At 42.8% G+C, this 16,461-nt stretch overlaps 1 protein-coding gene across 4 annotated transcripts in view; it reads right to left on the minus strand.

The window, feature by feature from the left end:
* OGDHL (oxoglutarate dehydrogenase L) overlaps nucleotides 1–16,461 on the minus strand; it is a 109,577-nt gene that overhangs the window by 7,402 nt on the left and 85,714 nt on the right. For all 4 annotated transcript variants that reach the window (XM_073353298.1, XM_073353299.1, XM_073353297.1 and 1 more), the window contains 2 exons: nucleotides 10,513–10,691; nucleotides 6,518–6,589 (listed from right to left, as the gene is read on the minus strand). In XM_073353298.1, coding sequence (XP_073209399.1) covers nucleotides 6,518–6,589; nucleotides 10,513–10,691 — 251 coding nt within the window. The remainder of the gene's footprint in view (nucleotides 1–6,517; nucleotides 6,590–10,512; nucleotides 10,692–16,461) is intronic.

Here is a 16,461-nt window from a genome sequence, read left to right on the forward strand (position 1 = left end):
TCTGCCTCCTTTCTCTTCCTCCCAACTCCTTTCTCTTCCTCCCAACTCTGCCCCCCCATTAACTTTTTTAGGCTCCAATATGTTATGCATTTTGGTGCACAAGAAAGGAACTATAAGTAACCTTGGATGCACTTACCACTACCAGTGAGTAAAACTGCAGATGCTCCATTCTTGAACTTCAAGGTTTGTCTCCCACACTTATTTGATCAAGAGCTCAGCAGGTTTTGGATCATAATCACTATGTACACACAACCCTAAAGGCAAGAAAACCAGCATGCTCCCATTTCCTGCTCCCTATAGTTCCCTTTCCTGAACCTCATCAGTACATGTCTTTTGTCAATGTTTTGTTGTATAGAGATAAGTGCCCCAGCAACTCAATCTCATCTCTTTCTCAAGTCAAACTTTCTCCCAAGCTTTACTTCACCTCAAAATGTATCTTTAAAGAGAAAGTCAAGTAGGAAAACAAAATCACACTTGGATCTGAAAATGTTGTACCTATTATTGTTACAAATAATGCATATGATTATTCTAACAGAAAGAGGTAGGTTTTTATACACTCGAGTCTACCATGATGCCAACAGATATCTGCAAACAACGTGTAGGCAGGAGATGAACTGTGATCATGAAGATTGTTACTAGTCAGCTTATTACATCTACCAATTGTGCACACAGCTAACCCATACAAAAACATCTTATTATTATAGGTGCAGCTGAAAGTGCCATCTATTATTAAGGTTTCCCATAACTTTTTATAAGACCCTAGTTTCAGTTGTTTAGAATTTTGCCAAACTTTAGCAGTTTGTGCTAAATGTTTCCGTGCTGGGCGTCTTCCTCAGACTGATTGAGTTATTTATGTATTTTAAGTTCAGCCGTAACGGTTGAGCCATTCCTGAGAAAGAAACTAGGGGAAAATGTTTTCCCCATGCTAAAAATGCTGACAACCTTTCCTTTGAACAGCTCAAATGCCCGTATGCTGTGGGGCGGGGACTTCATATTTGGTAGGAGAGTGGCCTTTGTTTAAGGGATGCTAGTCCTGTAAAAATCTGCCAAATATGTCAAGATACAAGCTTTTGAAAAAAAATAACAGTTTATACATGCTTGTCTTAGAATTTAGCAGCCAGAATGTCAGACGATTCCATCCTCACTGAGTGTGCTCCATTCCCTCACAGCTCCTTATCTGACCAGACTGCATATGCACCATCCCCACATAGTGACTGAGCATGCTCTACCCTAGGGCCACAATGGCAAAGCCAGACTTTCCCTATAACTGCTGCTCCCAGCACGAGTGGGGCTGAGCACTGGAAAAAAAGTTACCTACCTTTCTGTAACTGCTGTTCTTCAAAATGCATTGCACATGTCTATTCCACTGCAGGTATGTGCGCGCCTCATGCACAGTTGTTGGAGATTTTCCTCTCAACAGTATCTGCTGGAGCACTGTCAGCACCCTATGGTGCCCTGCACCACTGCACAGAGGTATCAAGGACTTTGCTGCCCTGACCCCCCTCAGTTCCTTCCTATCAGGAAGGAGGGTGGGTAATGGAATGCCCATATGTAACACGTTTCCAAAGAACAATAGTTACAGAAAGGCTGGTAACCATTTTTTCTTCTTCATGTGATAGCACATGTCCATTCCACTGTCGGTACTCACAAGCCATTTGAGCTCTATGTGGGCTCGGAGTCTACTTGAACAGGGATTGTAGGACCACCTCTCCAAATCTGGCATCATCTCTAGATTGATGAGAGATGGCACAGTGAGAGGCAAACGTATGGAGCAGTGACCAGGTTGCCACCCTACAAATGCCCAGCATTGGTACACAAGCCAGAAAGGCTACAGAAGCTGCCTGCAATCTGATTGAGTGAGCCGCCACTTGATGTGGAGAGTCGATATCCATCAGTCAATAGCACACTAATACAGCTGGAAATCCAGGCAGAGATCCTCTGGGTGGATAGTGGGTGGTCCTTCGTTCTGTCTGAAACCATGACGAAGATCTGAATGGTCTAGTCCTATCCAGGTAAAAAGCCAAAGCTCTTCTAATATCTAGAGTATGGAGTTTTCTTCCCCTTTACTCAAATAGGGCTTTGGAAAGAAAGAGTGTAAATAAACTATTTGGTTAATAGGAAAATCAGAAGCCACTTTAGACAGGAATTTACGGTGAAGTCAGAGGAAAACCTTATCCCTAAAGAAAATTGCATAGGGAGGCTCGGTTACTAAAGCTCACAATGGGATAAGTAGTTGGCAAAAATTGGGGTGGGGAAAGATGGCACTCTGGTAGGTAGTAGACTGCTCTCCACCAACAGGTCAAAACGAATGCTTAGAGGACCCAGTTTGCCTAGAACTGTCAGCTGCAGAAGAGGTGGGAGGAGGAGGACATGTGGTAACTTCTGTTCCACTTTTTTCTGTGTCCTGGGCACATGGCAGGAAGAGCTGAAACCTCTGAGACTGCTGTCAGTGTAACAGCTTTCTTTTTGCTATTGGTGTATAAATCTTCAGAGACTTAAGGGTCACTCTTCAGTCCTTAAGGCTACGAAGCCCCTCATCTGTCTTATCAGAAAACAGAAAGGGGCCTTCATATGGGAGGTCTTGAATGGTTTGTTGCACCTCCATGGGAAGACCTGATGACTGCAGCCAGATGCACAATGCATAGTGATGGAGGAAGGCATAGCTCAATCCATGTGGTTTGTTGCATCCAGACATGCTTGCAATGCTGTTCTGGCAACTAATTTGTCCTCCTCCACTGTAACAGTGAACTTCTGCTTTCAGGAAGCTTGTCTTTGAACTTCAGGACATTATCCCACCAGCTGAAATTGTAGCGACCCAGTGTTGCTGGTTTGCAACATTAAGCTGTAAACCTCCTGTGGAATAAAGTTCCCTGCTGAACAGACCTAGCTTTTTTGCTTCTTTCCCTTTCAGAGAAAGGGTCCCCAACTCTCTTTTTCATAAGTCACAGTGACTATGAGGGAGCCTTGAGGAGGGTGGTTATAGGAACATATCTTTTCTCCACCCTTTTAGCAGCAGAAGGCAGAAAAGATGGCATATTCTGCCATAAAACCTTGACTGGTTCCAGGATAGCCTCATTAAAAGGGAGAGTTACTTGTAATGGGGACTGCAGGGGCTAAAACGTCCATGAGCCTGCAAGATCTTTCCAGATCCTCTTCTGGTTGGACATCCAGAGCTGCAACAAGCCTCCTCAACAAGACTCAAATCATGGAGGGCAGGGGAGAAGTAGTCTCAGTCACGACTGCCTCATCAAGTGACAAAGCAGCAGCAGCTAAGAGTTGTGGAGGAGGTCCCTCCTCCAATTCCTCCACAGGAGAGTCCTGAGTGCACTTTCCCACTGCACGGTATCAGTACTGGAAGAGGGAAAATGGTGACCTTGCTGCAGATGCTCCCAGCACCTAGCCAATGTAGAAGGGCAGGAAGGCAGAGGAGAGGCTCTCCAATGTGGAGGGAAACCCCAAGGGATCCAAAAGGGCCACTGCTATGGAGGTGGGACCCAGCTATGTGAAGGCAATTGGCCCATACCATGGTGGGCAGGCACCCCACTGGGGCTGCTGGGCATGCTCAGGTTGAATCACTAAATGTTGCCATCTCAGAGTTCTCTTCTTCAGACCACGGTGGGCTGACCCTATTGGCACCAGGGAGACCAGCTCTGGGTCTGGACATGGGGTACCAGCGAGATCATCGCTGGATGGAATCCTACAGAAAAGGTGCCACAACTGTAGAAGACATGAACTGTGCTCTGGGGCTGGGACTGTGGGAGTGAGCACTTCCAATCCTGCTATTGGGGAGACTCCTGAACAGCATGGAAAGCCAGCATTGACAGGCAAAGCAACCCTCTGGCTGCCTCAAAAGCCTCAGCCATAGACAGCACCAGAAAGGGCTCCTGAGTCTGCAGTACCAAAAGGTGTCCAGTCCTTCAGGGAGTGGTCTCAATGGATCCTTCCAGTGCTCCGGAGTCAGCAATCCCTCATGGTTTATGGACTGAGCGTGGAGGGGCGGGGGTGTGTGTTTTCTCTGAGCACACCTCCAAGTCCTTGCCTCTGCTCAGTGCCTTCATCACAGACTTTGAAGGACCTTGTACTGAGTCTTTAGGAGATTTGCATGGTCTCTGCTTAGGTACTGGCTATTAAGATCTGCGTCTTGGATGTGCTAGGTAACTTGGATGTGCTAGGTATGCATACAAAGCACTTAGATTATTCAAATATAGTAATAAAATAAATTTATAGGATTAAAAAACACTGAGAACTGATCACCTAGACATAACATTGCATACTCTCAGTGCAAAGATTTTTCCGCTGTTCCCAGTGGAAAGGTTCCAACAGCAGCCAAAACGCAGACTCCATAAGCAGGTACTACAGTCTGGTAGCCCTGTTTTTTAAGATCAGCATTTGAACCCCCTATAAATGTGACATTTGTCACTCCCATGCACCTCTCCAAGATACTTAAGGCAGCTGGGGTGGGGGTTGCTTGCTGACATAGATAGGTTACATAAGTGGCAGACCTTGAAGCCAGGATAATGAGACCCGAGTCTGGTATCGAGCTCAGTACCTCACCAGGAACTGGGAGTCCCACTCTAGAGAAATACTGTTCTAAGCTTAGTTTTATAAGTAACTGTGTACAAATACACTTCACTAGACTAAAAACCAACACTGTAGGTACTATTATATTCTAAAAGAGGGAAGACTTGCAGATATGAAGAATGCAGCTCCAGTAACAACCATCACTGGTGGTAGGAAAGAACTGAGGGGTCAGAGGCAGCGCAGCCCTTTGTGCCCATGTGCAGTGACATGAGGCACCTGTAGGAGTCATGCTGCCCCCCTGGGTACTGCTGAGGGGAAAATCTCCGACAACTGTGCACGAGGCACACGCCTCCCCAACCTCCCACGGTTCAGCTGAGATAGCAAGGAGGAAACTGACTTCAATGCCGAGAGGGATAAGAGCCATACTGTGGGGGATGGAAAAGACTCGACAGGAACAAGGAGCCTGCTGAGACCAGGATTCGGGGGGGGGGGGGGGTTGAGGGGCATGGTAGTGGGGAGAAGACACTCAGACTGGTTGATAAAGACTGGGACTGGGAGCTAGAACAGAAAGGGAGGCTGGGATTAATTGAGCAAGGAGATTGGGACTCGCTGGGGAGGATGCTGGGACTGAACTAGAACAGATGGGAAGCAAGGACCTGCTTGGGCCAGGAGGCTAGAAGCCAGGTGGAGAGGCTGCAACACCTTAGGAAAGGCAACTAACCGGGAACTGGTGAGGAAAACAAGGGGAAAGTGGGGATGACCCTGACTTTGGATGGGGAATTGGAAGGCTGAAAAGACTATCATAATGCACATTCTGGCATTTCCTAACTTCTGAGTGCCTGACTCTGCAATCTTAATAATATTCTTTTAACACATGTTTTTTGGGAGTAATTATTGTTAACTCATCCTAACACTCCCTGCTTGTATTTTCTGTCATCCACCTGTTATGCTTTGATTTAGACAATAAGCTCTCTGGGGAGGAGCTGGTCATTTACTCTGTTTGTACAGCACCTAGCACGTCCTGGTCTATAACTGTGGCTTTTGGGCACTCCAGGATTATAAATAATAATAATTTTCTGTTTGCTTATTAAATACATTTGGCAGTGCTAAATACATAACCAGTCAATTTCCCCTGTTCGGGTGGGTCTTTCACACACACAAGCAGAGACAATAACCATTAAAAAAAAATAAAGACAATGAGGCTGTAAAACCATAAAAACTGGAATACAGCTACAGGCCAACTTTATCTAGAATCCAACACTACCTTAGCCTATTTTTTTTTTTAAACTGACTGAATCTTAAGTCTATGTTTAATAATTCACCTTGGAGAAGGGGAATATCTAGTTGATCTTTAGAATTATAGTTTAGCTGAAAAAAATATTTTGATCAACCTTTAAAGCACTTAGATGATTCAAATATAGTAATAAAATAAATCTATAGAATTAAAAACACTGGGAACAGATCACCTAAACATAACATCACACACACTCGGTGCAGAGATTTTTACACTGAATCTGCATTCTGAAGTTCCCCGCTGGACGGTTTGCTGTGTTACAAGAACACTGGGTTTTAGTCCTATCTGATCTTCCTTAGAAATGTGTTACAGACATCGGCTTGTGGTACATCCAGCTATATAAACTGGAAGAGTTACTGTCCCCTAGGAACACCCATAAAGAGACAATACTACCAGAGACAAATTACATCTGACCTGAGCTTTCAAATGAAATGCAGACTAGACTAGTCACTTTTATTATCGAAATGAGCTGAAAGTCACAGCAAATATTTGAGCTAAACATTAAAATACACCAACTAGCGGTCTTAAAAGGTGACTTCCAACCCTGCAGGAAAATATTCAAGCTGTTGGGGGAAGACAAATGGTGTTTGGCGGCAATAAATTGATTTCTCAGGTAATAAACCCAACAACACCTGGTTTAAAATAAGTCTCTGAAAAGCCTGAAGCAGGAAAAAGGACATTGCTGTTGACGAATCTACTTACTGGATAAGCATCGGAATCGTCATTGCTCATCTGCAGAAACCTCTCCGGCCTGGCTGAAGAATGCTCTGGGCCCTGGTAATCACATCATTTAAAACAAAACCAACAACAATTTAGATGTCTTTTTAGATCACTCACTGCACAAGTGCTTCTTGTCAGCCTAATCATCATGGAGCAGCATTGATACAGGCTGCTGAACCCACCCTCTCAGCCAGAGAAGAAATGCTGTAACAATGACAATCAGAGAAGAGGGAGAGCTTTGAAGAGGGTAACATGGTGGTGCCCCTGAATACAGGAGCTGTTATCTTGAGTATCTTATATAGGTTAGTCTCAGATCAGATGGAGATGGGTTACATAGAACTCCAATGTCACTACCACTAATTAAAGGTTAAATAGTCAACGTGGTTGTGCAAGAGACCGAGTGCCTGGGGCAATCAGCCATCCTGCCGATCCATCACAGAATGGTGCAAGATGAGGTTAGGTGGTATGGTGCAAATCTGTGATCCTTTAAAAATGAGCAGCACACATTCACAAGCCAGCAGGTCGCCCATGCTTGAGGCCATGGATCACCTGCTAAGCCAGAAGCTGGATCCTCCCATTATTTATGTCTTGAGCACTAGGTTACAGTCCTACCCTAAGCTCTGTGTGTGTGTGTGTGTGTGAGTGTGTGTGTGTAGAGGAGAAGCCCACTAGCACACCAGTTTGACATAAGACAGGATGCTCTAGATGGGTATATGTACTTTGGCCAATTCCCTGCAGAATCAGTGGTAACCCATGTTAGGTTGAGTAAAGTTTAACTGGCATAGCTAAGCCAATTACTCCATAAAATCTTCTTATAGGAATTTTGTGTTATGCTATAGTTAAAATATTGATCACTCAGACAGTGCTTTTCACTAAATCTCAAGGCTCTTTACTGAAGTGGGTAAGCATGGGGGGGGAGGGATAGCTCAGTAGTTTGAGCACTGACCTGCTAAACCCAGGGTTGTGAGCTCAATCCTTGAGGGGGCCATTTAGGGATCTGGGGCAAAAATTGGGGATTGGTCCTGCTTTGAGCAGGGGGTTAGACTAGATGACCTCCTGAGGTCCCTTCCAACCCTGATATTCTATGATTAGCCCACCACAGAGAGGAACTCTATGATAATTGGCCCCCATTTTACAACGGGGAAACAGGAACACAGGTCACAGAGTAAGTCTGTGGTAGGGAATGGAACAGAACCCATTGTCTCCCGACTCCCACTCTTCTCCCTTATTAATAAGGCTGGAGAGAGGTAATTGCAATCAGCAAAAGAATATGGTGTGTGGTTTTATTTATTGCTGATTCTGGGTGTCATTGTTTGTAAGGGTGACAAATATTTATGATTAAGAAGTGGTTTTGTACCAGAGAAAACCATAAGGTATCTCATCCTAAAGATAACTGCATTTAACCTTTCAACTCATACGTTAGTTCTACTTACAAACCAGGGCTCACTCCCTTACACACCACCTTCTGTTTGTTACTGCACTGAAGTCACATTCAGGAATCCCAGAGAACACCACAGTGATGGCTTTGTCTACACTGGAACCTAAATGACAAAACTTTTGTCGTTCAGGGGTGTGAAAAAACACACCCCCCCCGCCGAACAACAAAAGTTTTGCGGACAAAAAGCGCCAGTCTGAACAGCACTTTGTCAGCAGGAGAGCTTTCCTGCCAACAAAGCTACTGCCGTTCATTGGGGTGGAAGTCCGTCAGCAGGAGAGCTTTCTCCTGCCAAGAAAGAGCGGCTACACTGCGTGCCTTTTAGCAGCACGCTTGTGTCCCTAAAAAGTGCATAGTGTAGACATAGCCTTAGAAACTGTTGCTAAAAGAACAAGGGAAAAGTAATGTGTACTGCTCAACTCCTCCCTATTGTACAGGTAGAGCGAGCCCCTAACAAAACTATCAATATCTTCCCTACGCACAAAAGGAACACTAAGATGGAGCAGCTAGCATATCTGTGTCCTGTGTAACTTCTCTTGCAAACTGGCCTCAGTTTTGTGGTGCAAATTTGTCTGCTCATTAGTGGATGAGAACCGCAAAGCCACACAGTTCTGGCACATTGTGAGTCTAATGTTGTTAGTGCCACTCCTGTTTCCATCTATTCATGTGCTGTAAATCATAATTCTTACACACACACACACACACACACACACACACACACACAGCAACCTCCTCCTATTTTAGAAACATTTTAAATTGTTTACAAATGAATGTAGTATTCAATAAAATTGCTGAATTCACTGCACTGGAAAAAGAAGTGTATCTACAAAGGAGACAGCAAAAACGCAAGCTTCCCAAACCCCGCCCACTACCAACCTACCTACCTACCTACCAACCACACACACACACACACACAGTGCTCCAGTGATAATCCTCAAACCAGACTCCACTCATTGCCTATGTTTAATTTCTTTGCTGAAACTGCTAACAAGACTGCCAGTTACCGGCTGGGAGGGGGGAAGGTTTCAGACCCCATGTCCAACAGGACCTGTATAGAATCCATTAGCTAGTTGCACATGAGCCACCAAGGAGCTATCAGGTAGCAAAGACTTTCAATCACAACCAACCAGGCTGTATGTTAGCCAGTGACCTAGAGGTGAAAGGATTCCCATCCCATTACCAATGCCTCCCCAAGCCATCCTGTCCCTAACAGATTTCATGCTGGAGTCTTTTTTTTTTTTTTTTGAAAAAAGTCCTGAGGATCCATCTTGGGCATGATCTTACAGTCTTTACTCAAACAAAGCTGAATTCGTTAGGGTATTTGTCAGCAGGACTGTGCTCTGTATAAACATCCACACAGAAAATCACCCACTAGGCATGAACCAACAGCAGTGTGTCATAGAAAGGTTAGAATTGCATGGAACTAAATGTATAGAAACAGAACAGGAACAAGAAGAAATGCCTTTATGTCCACTTAAAGTGAAAGAAAGAGAACATTTACAGCTATGGCAAACACATCAGTATCATGGTAACATATATTTGTTAACAGAAATACTGTAAACATACATGAACAATACACAGAGTGTCAGTGCATTCTAAAAGGAAATAACTATTTCAAATAGCACAGGCCAGAATGCTATGTCACTTTTAAAAATTATTTAAAAGATGCCTACAGTGATCCTACAGCTAACTCCAACTTCAGAACACAGGAAAGAGGTACATGTAGATTTTATAAAGATCTGGTTACAGAGCTTTTGTGGCTAGCTCACTAGGAGTTACTGAGAAGGAGAGTGGGCAACCATTCAAAGGGATTCTCTCCCTAAAAGAGCAGATTTCTTATTTCCTCCAAGTTACCCAAATCATCATCATTTTTAAAAGAACGTATTTGTTTGGAAGCTCCATAAAAACCCCTTGAAACAATGTTCTAACTTAAAAGTAAAGTTTATATAGGTAGAACACATGTATCTGAGAATCTGAGGTTTGTTTCATGTCATCATAAAATAAAGTGGAACAAAATAAAATAAAGTAAAAACCTATTGAAATTTTAACTGTACCTGAGAATCCCAAGCTGCCTCCTTTATACTTTGCTCTTTCTAGGAACTTTACATTTAAAGTTATAATTTTTCAAAACCACAAAGCTCTAATGAAGAAAAATATATTTTTTGCATTGACACACATTGTACTGACCAAGTAAGTCTCAAATAGTAGGGGAACAATGGCAGACACCACTGCAAAATAACCCATTCGGAGGAGGGCACAAGGAGAGGAGACAGAATGTTCAGAAATATATCAGTGCTATTTTCCTTTTGTTCTCATTGCTGGCTAATTGCTAAGACTGGTCACTGCAAGCACATTTATTTTTGAGATAGAGGAACAGTCTAACATGTATGTCAGCAATATACTCTTTTCTTTTCTTAAAAGTTATAAGATCCTGAAACTGCATTTGTACACTGCAAAAAAGGAACAATTAAAGGTTCTGTATTTTCTGTTCTACTACTTTATGCCAAAGCACCTTTATTGTTCCAATCAGTGAAAGCCTTACCATTCCTTCCATTCCATGTGGCAAAAGCAGCACAATCCCATTGTGTCGAACCCACTTAGCCTGTCCTGGGCTGATAAACTGGTCTATTATGCACTGCGCAGTGTTGTGGAAGTCGCCAAACTGCGCTTCCCAGCACACCAGAGCATTGGGACTTGCCATAGCAAAGCCAAGTTCAAAACCTAAAAACAAACAGGTAGAAAGAAAAAGTAAAAGATCCTGATTAGAATTATATTCTGTTTTCCATAAACTAAGACAGCACCCTTCTATTGTGACTAATTAAACAAAAGAGAGCAGAATATGCATCAAAATGTATACTCATGAAGTGCAACAGTGTTTTCAATAGTACCACTTCTGCTAGGATTAGCAGACATTTGTTTACACATATAGGGTCCAATCCTACAAACTCTTCCTTACATTAGTAGTCCCAGTCAATGACATCATGTGGAAACTTCTGGTTCCATGAAAAAGTTAAGGTATTAACACTATTTTTTTCTCCTGGCAGTAAACTTTTTTATACACACATCTAGATAGATGCCACCCTTTTAATAAAAGTAACTATAAATATATTTAGAGTTAATATTTAGGGTTCAGTTAAACTATTTGTCTACCTTCTGCATTACACAAGCCTGCACAATGCTATGAATGTGCCTATACATTTATACAGGTGCTGGTTGGAATCATTTGCTGTGGCTGGTCTTTTACGTGCGTAAATTGGATCATTTAATATACATTTTATTTACCAAATGGTGACTGGAAAATGTGGTGAATGGCACTTTGGAAATGCTTATTCAATAAATAAGCATTTGGCTGTTATCAGTCATTCCTCGTTTCCTTTTCTTAGTTACAGAATTCTACATGTTTTTGTCCTGTGTAACTTTAAGCTAATGTCTAAATTTTCAGAACATTTCAAGAGATTCTAAAGATGTGATTATTACTACAAAGGCAACGGGCTCTGCAAATCCGTGGATCATTCCTTAGGTGTGCAAAACTGAGCAAAGAAAATAAAAGGTTTCAGATAAGTTATTGGAGGCAATGCAGCTAAAGTGCTCCCTCAGAGATAAGGGGCTAAAACTTCCCTCATGAGTCATGTCCCTCTGCATTCTTCACTGACATCTGTCCCAATACTGTGTTGAGGGAAGCAGGCATGGGGAGCACTTCTACTGCAGAGAGGGTATCTCTGCTTAAGCTAATGCAACCAGGAGAATCGCTGCAGGTTTCCAGGAGGATAAGCAGGAGAGAGCAGTTCTCTCCCTCACTCCTCCCAACCAGCACAGCCAGAACTCCACAGGGTCCATGGGACTGGGATAAGAAAGGGAGGGAGCATGCTGCAAAGTCTCCGCTTTCCCTCTTTTTCGACATCTCATCCCAGATGCACCTGATCTGGGGCACTTCCAATCACTGTTCCCTCTGCTGTACTGAAGTCCAAGGTAGGCGGGGAACACTGAGTTGCACAAAGGCCACATGACTTTGCCATCAGGTCAGCAAGTCAGTAACAGTAACTGGGACTAGAGCCAAGGTTTCCCTAGTTTCATGCTATACCCACTAGACAACCCTGCCTCTCTATATTCAAACAAATGTAAACATAGATTCTGAATACAGACCCAAGGGCTGAGTTTTACCCAGGTATTCAGAAAGATCATGGTTAAGTGCAGTGGGAAGCACACAAACTGACAGCAATCTGATTTTCAGTATAAATTACATTTTACACACTGTGCAATGTAACAGGCCAGAATGCTTGTTGCCTTTTCCTAAAACCTGTCATGTTCCAGACCCAAAAGTATGCTCGCAACAGGCTATGTGGTCATCGCTTAGATGCAGAACAAATGCCTGCTCTTGTTGGAAGAGATCTGTGGCAGTGCTGTAAAGCCCCAATTCTACTGCAGGGACTGGGGTGATTAATGACTGGCAAAGACAAAAAACAAACAAAAAGTTATTAGAATACAAACCAGCTACTGTAATTCACACTCAGCAGCTGTGCTAAGACGCATTAATTGCAAACTGCTAGAGTATTTACATCTGCTACAGGGCTTTATTGTGCAGCTTTAAAATGCAAGATTTCAAGCAGAGTCAGAGCTCGTGAAAATACAGTTAAATACAAGGCATGTAATAATAATCTCCTTGTAATGACCTATCTTAACTTCAAGATATTTTCCCCTACTTATGTCCCACAGTTAATGGCTTATTTGTGAAAATCCACTCCTCCAAAATTCCAATGCTCCCACTTACATAGGTCATAAAACTAGTGAGAGCATAAATATTCCTACAGCAATGAAGAATGACGCCACATAGGCTAAATTGCAATACAAGGTGAAGACAGTGGATATGACGGACAGACCACTCTGCTTAGTCAAAGGGTAAAATTGCACTTTTAAAGCACAGTTCCACAGTACAGAGGGCGTGAAGCTGCAATGCCCCAGAGGGAGCTGCTGGAGGCACTGTACCACAGCTTCTTCAGAGACCCCAGAAAGCGTGGGCCCGAGACTCTTTTGCTGCATCCTTTAATGGGGGCAGTATGTGCTCTAGCCTGGGTAGATCCAGCTCTCCTCCATGTGTAAAGGGGTAGGAAGCCAATGGCAACTCTGTATCCCTGTTATCTTTAGGCAGACCAGTATCACAGGCAGTGCTAGCCTCAGGAGTGCAAGCACTAGATTAATGGCTGGGTCCCATGCAAAGGTTCAAGGCTCTGGGTGCCCTCTGCTCCCGTTCACACCTGCAGACAGGCCAGGTACAACTTGACTCCAAGTTACTTTCAACGATTTCACATTTAACTGTACTTGTGTAGCACTTGCTCACTGGCAGCCAACCATGGAAACCAACTGCATCTTAAAATACCGAACACTTACAGAATGAAACAATTAAAACCAAGAAGTTAAATTCTACCCTCTGTTTCACCACTGCAAAGCTGGGTCACTCCAGTGGGGCTACTATGGATTCACAGGGCTATGACTGACAGAGACTATGGTTCACTATGTTTAGAGAGGACATCGGTAAGAGTTGTTTGCTTATGCTGAAGTCATGCAGACTCTAAGCATTTATCTTAAATAATGGTACTGTAAGATGAGAGAGCCATCCCATCCAACACATACCAAATAGAGCAGCAAATTGGTATAGTCAGTCTCTACTGTCCACGGATTTTATTAGAAAATTCTCTGGATACGTACACTTACCATTGCTCAGAAACAAAGACCTGAGAAGAAACCAACTGAAAACATGACAACTTGGTCTGACTTCTGTTCCTTGTACAGACACACTCTCTCTCTGCAACCTAATTACCCTCAGAGACAAGGTGGGTGAGGTAATATCTTTTATTGGACCAACTTCTGTTGGAGAGAGAGAGAAGCTTTCGAGCCCCTCAGAGTTCAGGTCACTGACCAAAGGAAAAATTCTGTGTAGCTCAAAAGCTTGTCTCTTTCACCAACAGAAGTTAGCCCAATAAAAGATACTACCTCACCCACCTTGTCTCTTTAATATCCTGGAACCAACACAGCTACACAATTCCACTGCATACCTAATTACATAGTGAGATTTGAAAAGTGAGAGTGCGTCTTTTTCCTGTGAGATCTGTCTATATTGATCCCCACTTTGTTTGTTTATCAATAAAAAAACCCCACCTCACCCCCCCCTTTTTTTTTTTGCCTCATTTCATCCCCTTTTGTCTTTTCCTAAGTTTGCTGCATGTTACACGGAGACCAACACAAAGGTTATTCTACAATGTAGCCTGCATGTGCCCAGCAGAAAGCTAGCACACCTGAAGTTACAGAAAACCTAAATTCATTCCCAAATCTGGGTCTTCACCACTACCACCAGCTTCTACCATGTTATTAGTGCACAATCCCATTTAAAAAAAACAAAGTTGCAGAGCCAAACCAACTCACATTTGGAGGCTGTGTGTGTGTCTAAAACTGGTGTGTTAGTTTAGGCCCCTCTATACTTACAGTTGATCTAAAATATTGGACAAGAGTAAGTGATTGAACTGGTATAACTTTACATTTATGGGTTAGATTTTCAAAGGCACAAAAGGCAGTTAGATGCCTAACTCCTGTTGATAGTCAATGGGCACTAGACGCCTAACTGCCCTTTGGCCTCTGAAAAATCTTCCCCTAAAAACTCTGCACATGGGTAAAATCCAGGAGCAATTTTTCTTTAACAAGCAATATTAGCCAAGAAAGTGAGAGACCTATAGGGAAGACATGAAATAAACATACAAAGAAACCTCTGCAATCACGATTTCTGGCTATGATCAAACTTCTTATACCTTTAATTAGAAAAGTTTTAGGAACTCTGAAACTCATGCTGACTGATGGAGACCAACTTGGCATCTTGATATTCTCTGCACACAGTAGGCTACTGCTTCAAAACCCATCAGCAAGTGCTCAGTGATAGGCTTCATGTACTTGTCATTTGTGATTTACACCATGGTGACTGGAGGTCCTCCAGGATCATCTCTCCTATAGGAATTTATTGGATATGCAGATTGCTTCACAGAGTGCTGTGATATAGAAATCAGGCAAAGCATACCTACACCACTGCAGGGAGGAAAGGGGGTTTTAGCAGCACTAAAATGTTGAGTCTCTGATACTCTTCTGTGTCAAGAACTAGATTAGGATTTAAAATAAAATGAAACTGAAAACACTACAATTAAGAATCAAATGAGAGGCGCATGTTGCACTTATAATATAGGACTATTTAATTTTTAAAGACATCAGCACATGGCTATGAACTTGGCCCTGTAGGAACAATACAGGATTAACCTCCACTGAAACAAACCCTTTCCCTTCTGTTTAGCTTTTATTCTGTTTTTTTCATCTTACCATTTACATTACTCTGCATCAATTTCCTACTTCTCTTTTTTAGATCATAAAGTCTTACAGAAACCAAGGGACTGCAAGAATACATTAATGATATTACAGAAGCACCTAGAGGCCCAAACCAAGTTTGAGGGCCTATTGTGCTAGGCGCTGTACATACACATACTAAGAGACATTATTGTGCTAGGCACTGTACATACACATACTAAGAGACAATTCTTTTGTGAAAGAGTTTACAATCTAAATTGACAAAACAGACAAAGGATGGGAGTGGGGGACTCTCCACTTTGCAGATTGAGAACTGAGATCATACGGGGAAAAGATGATGAGATTTGCCCAAGATCACACAGGACATTTATGCTGAGTTGGGTTTTGAACCTAGATTACCTGAGTCCCAGCGTAGTGCTTTAACCACAAGAACATCCTCTTGCCATATATCACCTGATTTTTTGAAAGTTAGTTAGAAATGCATAAACCAAAGATATTTATGTCTAAACTTTTAATGGTCACTGCTGCAATCCGCAAGTCTGTCCTCCTACCTGGGATGAGCAGTATATACACTCTCCTGGAAGGCTGATGAATGTGTAGGACAACTTGACTATGTCAATGGGATGCGGGGGGGCGGGAGTGAGATCCTAAAAACGAATCCTTTTATACATGGATCTATATTGTTTGTATCCACTTTTGGAAAGTGACTTTTTATGCACATTTCCTATGGAAATTCTATTCCAGATGTTTGGACCCAACTTGATGAAAGAAAGCTGATGAACCACTATGTCCCTGTGGTGCTGAACTCTGTGAACGGCCCATCCATGACTCCAACAGATGCTCCTTGTTCTCTTCTTGCCAAAAGAAGGCTAAAGGCTCAGAAGGACTGGCCTTTTCCCTTCAATTCAATCTCCTTGGATGGGCCTAGCTGCCCATCCTCACCCCCAACAATGCTATCTTCCAAAAGACATTTTAAACCTCAGCCCTCCTTTTCTGTGTGGTCTTGCTGTCTCTAAGAACATTCAAAGAGCGTAAAGCCTGTATAACTTCTTCACTGCAAGTTCCCAAAGGTATTTACAAAACAGATTTCCCCAGATAGGTTTGAATCCCATTCTAATTTTAAACAAACATTAAGAGACTATTTCTGCTGATT

The sequence above is a fragment of the Lepidochelys kempii genome, chromosome 7 (assembly GCF_965140265.1).
Source record: "Lepidochelys kempii isolate rLepKem1 chromosome 7, rLepKem1.hap2, whole genome shotgun sequence".
In the NCBI taxonomy this organism is placed as follows: domain Eukaryota; kingdom Metazoa; phylum Chordata; order Testudines; family Cheloniidae; genus Lepidochelys; species Lepidochelys kempii.